Here is a 7,252-nt window from a genome sequence, read left to right as displayed (position 1 = left end):
TATAACCATCTATTAAACACTAAACTAATTCTAACTAGTTATGTACAACTAACACTGCTACTGTACAATTCTGGACTGCACATATTGACTTCAACCCTCCCCCTCAAGTTGGGTAATGAAAAGTATTTATCATGCCCAACTTGCAAACCATTCCACTGTACAGCTGCTTCCCAAGTGTCTTGGTCAATATGTCTGCTATCTTATCCTTGATAGGCACATGTAAAGTCTTTATCATCCCTGTTTGCAGTTTTTCTCTAATAAAATGACAGTCAATTTCTATATACTTAGTGCGTTCAAGATATATAGGATTGGATGTAATCTACAATACTGCTTTATTGTCATAGTACAACTCCATGGGCAAATCAACTTTCACACCTAATTCTTCAAGCAACCCTTGTATCCATACCAATTCAGTTGCAGTTGTGGCCATACTCATGTATTCTTCCTCTGCTGAACTTCTTGAAATTGTACTATGCTTCTTGGATTTTCATGAGATCATTTGAATCTCCAAGTTTTATGCAATAGCATGTTACTAATTTTCTGGTCACTGGGCATGATGCCCAATTAGCATCACAAAATGTAATGACTTTACCACTCTGTTTGCTACTCATCAGTAGACATTGCCCTGGACAGTCTTTCACATATCTTACTACTCTTAGGACTGCATCATAATGAGATTGCTTTGGTGCATTCATGAACGGGCTCAGCATCTGAACTGCAAAAGAAATATCTGGTCTTGTGATTTCCAGATATAGAAGTCTGCCAATTAATCTATGATATATCTTTATGTCCTCAACTTCAGGGTCATCCTCTTGCATCCCAAACAATTTTGTCATATTCCACACTTGTTAGCTTCACATTTTGATCCAATGGGAATGTAACCGGTCTTCCTCCCCCTAGGCCACATTCTGAGATAAGCTCTAGAGAATATTTCCTCTGATTCATGACAATACCTTTGTGTGATACCAAGGAAAAATTTGAGCTCCCCCAAGTATTTCATCTAGAAATTACAATTTAGTACCTTCTTAGCATCTTGTATTAAACCATTGTCACTCCCTGTAACTAAGAGATCATCTACACACACCAATATGATTACTATATCCCTACCACTCCTTTTAGTAAACAAAGAATAGTCCAGTTTACTTTGGCTAAAACCAGAATCTACAAGCGCTGAAGTCAGTTTCAGGTTCCATTTCCTGCTAGCCTGTTTTAAACCATACAGGGACTTGAGTAGTCTACACACTCTAGTCTCCCCATGACTATCAAAGCCCTATGGTAAGGACATGTAGACCTCCTCTGAAAGATCACCTTGTAGAAATGCATTGTAAACATCCATCTCGAATAACAGCCAAGCACATTGAGCTTCCAAGGCAACAATACTCCTGACTGTGACCATCTTTACCACATGAGAGAAGGTCTCATGGTAATCTAGACCCTCATGTTGAGTGAACCCCTTTGCTGCAAGCCTGACTTTGTACCTTTCTACAGACCCATCAGGCTTGTATTTAACTTTATAAACCCACTTACAACCTATGGGAGTCTTCCCTACAGGTAAAGCCACTAACTCTCAAGTATTGTTATCTGTGAGAGTCTGGATATCAAGTATCATAGCTTGCACCCAATTGTTTTCAGTGATAGCTTGGTCAAAAGATGTTGGTTCAATGATGGAGGAGTAGGAAGACAAATAAGTTTGATAAGAAGGAGATAAAGAAGAGTAGTTAATGGAATCAGTGATGGAGTAAGGTGTGAAGGATGAAAGTTTGACTTGATAAACAAAGTCTGTAAGCCATAAGGGAGGTTTTGATGGTCTGCCAGATTTTTATCACGGGAGTTGTAGAAAGAGGAGGAAAATTCTGGTGATGTAGTGCTGAGGACAGAGTTGCAGGAGGAGTAGGCCGTACAGGAGATGATGTTGGTGCAAGAGAAAAAATAGGAGACGTAAATGGAAATGAGTGAATTGGAAATGAAGTAGGAAAGAAAGTAGATGGAGATGACAGATATTGAGATAAGGGATAATCACAAGAGGTGAAGGAGGATCAGGTGCAGGAATTGAAGGTGATAAGGCTGGAAAGGAATCATCACAAGTAGAAGCTGTAACACTGGTGGGAAATGTAGGTATTGAACCTGAAGATAGAGTATGTAGAAAAGTGGATTTAGGATATTTAGAAGGAAACACAGTCTCCATAAAGGAAATATCCCTACTGACAAAGAATGTTCCAGTGGAGATATTGTATAGCTTGTAACCCTTTTGAGAAGTTGAATAACCCATAAAAATAGCAGGCCTGGATCTTTGAGAAAACTTGTCTGTATTATTTAAGGTAGTTGCATAGCAAAGATATCTAAAGACTCTAATGATATCAAGTGTAGGAAGGTGTCCATGAAACACCTCATATGGGGACTTCCCAAAGAGGACTGAGGATGGTAATCTATTAATAAGAAAGGCTGCAGTGAGCACACATTTCTCCCAAAATTTTAATGGTACATGAGCTTGAAATCTAAGAGCCCTAGGCATTTCAAGTAAGTGTCTGTGTTTTCTTTCTGCCGCTTTATTTTACTGTGGAGCGTGAACACAAGAACTTTGATGTAAAATTCCAATGGAAGAGGAATGAGGATGATAATCTATTAATAAGAAAGGCTGTAGTGAGCACACATTCCCCCTAAAATTTTAATGGTACATGAGCCTGAAATCTAAGAGCTCTAGGCATTTCAAGTAAGTGTCTGTGTTTTCTTTCTGCCACTCTATTTTACTGTGGAGTGTGAACACAAGAACTTTGATGTAAAATTCCAATGGAAGAAAAAATGGTAGAACATTGAGAATTGAAGAATTCAAGACAATTATATGATCTTAATTGTGGCAGAAAACTGATTTTTGACAAGAGTGAGAAACGATTTGATTAAAAGAAAGATATCACTTTTCATTTTCATCAAGTAGATCCAAGTCATTCTAGAGTAATCATCCACAATAGTAAGGAAATACTTGTATCCATTGTAAGTACATTGTCTATATGGACCCCATACATCCATGTGTACAAGTTCAAAAGGAAATGCATTATTCTTTGTGCTAATAGGAAAAGAAAATTTAGTTTACCTTGCTAAAGGACAAACAGTACAATTCAGAGTGTCTTTATTCAATAAGTGATTCTTCAATGAAGGAATCTTTTGTAATACTGCTATTGGAGCATGACCAAATCTTTGGTGCCAAATGAAAGAATGTATACAAGAATTTGATGAGACACTAGAGGACTCTGGGACTGGAGTTGTAGAGACTGGAATTGTTGAAGGTATAAAGGAGTTGAAAGCAGGAGTTGAAGATGTTTCAGGTACTTTGACAGGTGACGGTATCTTGGCAGGTTGAAGTATGTAGAGCTCATCCTTCTCTTTACCAATCCTACTCACCTTGCCACTGTAGAGGTCCTAAAAAATGCAGAATTCAAGAAAGAATAATACACAACATTTCAGTTCTTTAGTTAGTTTTGAAACAGATAGCAGGTTGTATTTGAAGTTAGGAACATAGAGAATATTATACAATTCTAGATCATTAGAAAGGGTTAATGATCCTATATGTGTTATTGAGGTAGTGTTACCATTTGGTAGATGTACTTTACTAGTGTTAGAAGCAACAGAATTGGATTTAGTTAAAAGGTCCAAGCTAGAAACCATATGATTCGAGGCTCCAGTATCAATTACCCAATAGTTAGTCTTAGAGCCTACAGAGAAACATGCATTAAGGAAGTCAGCTATACCTGCCATGTTTACCCTTGCATCTGATATTGTTGGCTCTTTGTCAATCAATTTCAACAGTTGATGGTATTGTTCTGGAGTAAAGAATGGCATACTACTAGGCCCTGATGAGCTGCCTATCGAGCTAGTTCCTTCAGATTTCTCAACACAACTCACATTGTTGGCTATAGGTCCCCTGCTTCCTCTTGAATTTCCCTAGTCAAAGGTTCTCCTTTTGTTGAATTTGTCAATGGGTGGACACCCTACCATCTTACAACAATTCTCTTTCTTATGACCCTTCATATGACAGTAATCACAATGCAATACATTGTTTCCATTGCTCTTTCTGAATCTGTTACTCTGAATAGAAGCCAAGGTTGTAGGATCATTCAAATCAAGTTGCTGCAAAGGTGGAGCTACCTGTGATATCATATTTGATTGTACTCTTTGGCTTTCATCCTGCATAATTATATTGTATGCATGATTGAGAGTGGGAACAGGGACAGTCAACAATACTTGACTCCTTGCTTGTGCATATGTTTCGTTCAAGCCCATCAGAAACTGCACCAGTCTTTGTTGCTCTATGTGTTTTGCATATTCCTTATGCTTTGTGCAGTCATATGGCAATGGTATCATTGACCAATACGCATCCCAAGAACATTTCAATTTTGAGTAATACTTTGACTCTAATAAACTCCCCTGACTAGCAGTACAGATTTCTCGGAGCAATTGATAAACCCTAGTGAGATTTTTCTTATCAAATCTCTCTTTTAGGTTTGTCCAAACACAATAGGCATTGGTTGAGTACATTATTCCATTGGCTAGTTCTTTAGAGACTCAATTAGTGATCCAGGATAGTACAAAAGTATTACATCTATCCCACTCATGTTCTAAGTCACCCTTGTACTGTTATTTTCGACATTTTTCATCTATGAACCCTAGCTTATTTTTGGTTAATAAAGCAACGCGCATGGAATTACTCCAAACTGTATAGTTTTCTATTCCCGTTAGTTGTTGAGGTATTACAACACTACATGGATTGTTGGAAGGATGTAAGTATAGATGATGCCTGGGGTGTATGTCCGTGAACTTTTTTCCGTTGTCCTTCTCCATTTCCAAAGTTGTGTTCGTCATCGTCAAGGATTGAAATCAATGAATCAAAGGTCGATCTTCAATGAAAAACTTACTCTTTGCCAGAATTTATGAGTTATGGGATGAATCGCAAACCCTAGGTGAATCACCCAAATCTCTGCCAAATTTTCTTAATTTCTCACTTCTCCAATGAAATTGAGTGAATTTCTCAATACTAGCCTTCAATTCCTCAAAAAATCAGCTCGAAAATACCATGAATCTATAGCTCTGATACCATATTGAAAAGGAAAGTGGAGCTGTTCTTCGAGCTAAAGAGGAAGAGAGCAGAGAGAGAGAGAGAAGAGAGTTCTAAAAAATTTGGAGTCTATTTTTCCAACTAACTTTACACGTGTGTGACTATTTATATATATATATATATCACCTTACTAACTAACTCTAACAATACTTATAACCATGTATTAAACACTAAACTAATTCTAACTAGTTATGGACAACTAACGCTGCTACTGTACAATTCTATACTTTATATGTTGAATATATATATATATATATATATATATATATATATATATATATATATATATCACCTTACTAACTAACTCTAACAATACATATAACCATGTATTAAACACTAAACTAATTCTAACTAGTTATGGACAACTAACGCTGCTACTGTACAATTCTATACTGCACATGTTGACTTCAACGATTCATTTCATTCATTAGTGAGCTGCTCCATATATTTTCGATAACTTTTGGATTTGTTCTTAAATCCTTTTATATGGTACTATTTAAATCAATCTTTAGTAAGCCAATTCTCTACGTTGGAATCAATTTTTCAATCCACCCGAGAGCAGCAAAACAAAGCTACACGCGTGGGTCTCACCTTCAAGTCCAATTTTCCGTTTATATTTGAATCTTAAAGTTCAAGAAGATGTTAAAATATTACAATATTTTGAGATTGAATGTATAAAAACATCCAATGGTACCTCAAAATTTAGTATCATGATATTCAATTCGTTCACATAAAATTACCAAAAGAATTAAGATTGGGGCACACACTAAAAATAAAGATCTATGTAATTCTAATGTTAGGCAAGATTGATGAAACCTAATGGAAGTACTAATATCACTATTTAGTAGTTTAAGTCAACTTTGACCCTCCAAAAAATAGAAGCGTCTGGGCCAAAATTGAGAGTCTAATGCACTTTATTATGATTTGTTTTATTGGAATAAAAATTTGTAGGACACAATATATAGGATTAAGCTACAGACTTCCGATCGGCTTCTAACAAAAAATTTTGCAGCTACCAAACCAATTGATGCATCACCTTATTTTCAGCGATAAAGGCCACTAACTTTATTTACCCAGAAAAAGGCCACCAACCGTGTATTAATATAATTTATAATATATTAAGGAATGGTCATTTTTTGTCGAGGCCATTTAGGCATTCAAGTTTCTGAAAATTTTCAGATAACGCTGCAAGTCAATATGCAGAACATTACAATGTTAGGCAAAAAAACAAATATCAGTCATCAAAAGAAGCTAGTAACGTTTTTTTACTTAATCATTTTGGTGCTTAGCGTTCTCAAAGCAAGAGCAGGGTTGATAAGTGAGATATGTATAAGATTTTACCTTGTTTACTGCACAATAAATTTCTCCTCACTGGTAAAAAGGACAAAAACATTGGCCTGACTACCTACGAAACAAACAAGAACCTTGCGCATTGCGAACATACAGATTACTCGGCTCCAGAGCACTTCCACATGTTGCACACTAAATAAATAATTGTTTTTTAAAAGTTTAGATGAAAGTTCGTTAATTTGGTGTAACAAGAAATCAAACTGATAATAATTGATAGAAAAATTAAAAGTAGGTACGTATTAAAGTCAAAGCAAGACAAAATGTTTTCTTCTATTCATCATCATATATAGTACTATGTGTTAGATATGCCATATTGTCATACTCATACTTGTGTGAGTTATTAATATGGATCATAGTTATGTTTCTAATATCATTGCATGCCAAATTTGGTCCACTTGAAAGTGACCTCCAATTTTACTCTTAACAGTCAACATCCTTACACTAGAATGGAAATTGATCCAACAATTTCTGACGCTATGCTTAAAATCCTATTATTTTTTACTGGTTCTTAGTGCAGTAGGTTGTCTTTCTAGACACCGTGTTGTTACATAGGGTATCATATCGTTATTTTAAATGTAATATTTGTTTTTATTGTTACTTATATTTTAATGTATTATATCATTAAATTTATTGTTTCATAAGGATACAAAGTGCGACTTTATGGAACGAGAGTTTGGTGTGGCAACATTGTTTTCTTGCTTTTTTCCCTTATCTTGTCCTTTTTTATTATTAAATAATTATTATATTTTAGCATTTACCCTATTTTTTTTATATAATAATTCTACTCCTTATCTT

General features: G+C 35.5%; 1 protein-coding gene across 1 annotated transcript; it reads right to left on the bottom strand.

The window, feature by feature from the left end:
* Positions 1 to 804: 804 nt before the first annotated feature.
* LOC142182185 (uncharacterized) lies at positions 805 to 4,530 on the bottom strand. Its single transcript, XM_075256225.1, has 7 exons — positions 4,048 to 4,530; positions 3,688 to 3,936; positions 3,089 to 3,414; positions 1,996 to 2,426; positions 1,292 to 1,545; positions 1,022 to 1,204; positions 805 to 936 (listed from the first exon to the last, which is right to left on the bottom strand). The coding sequence occupies exons 1-7, from the start codon at positions 4,528 to 4,530 to the stop codon at positions 805 to 807; spliced, it is 2,058 nt and encodes a 685-aa protein (XP_075112326.1).
* Between the last annotated feature and the right edge of the window lie 2,722 nt (positions 4,531 to 7,252).

Source organism: Nicotiana tabacum, chromosome 6, assembly GCF_000715075.1.
Source record: "Nicotiana tabacum cultivar K326 chromosome 6, ASM71507v2, whole genome shotgun sequence".
In the NCBI taxonomy this organism is placed as follows: Eukaryota; Viridiplantae; Streptophyta; class Magnoliopsida; order Solanales; family Solanaceae; genus Nicotiana; species Nicotiana tabacum.
Note: the sequence above shows the minus strand (reverse complement) of the source record. Positions and strands in the feature narration are given on the sequence as shown.

Coding starts and splice junctions, on each gene's coding strand:
- LOC142182185 (XM_075256225.1), bottom strand. CDS start 4,530: ATGTACTCAACCAATGCCTATTGTGTTTGGACAAACCTAAAAGAGAGA. Junction 1,546..1,995: donor TATCCCTTATCTCAATATCT/GTCATCTCCATC, acceptor CTTTACCTGTAG/GGAAGACTCCCATAGGTTGT. Junction 1,205..1,291: donor AAGGTGATCTTTCAGAGGAG/GTCTACATGTCC, acceptor GGTTTAAAACAG/GCTAGCAGGAAATGGAACCT.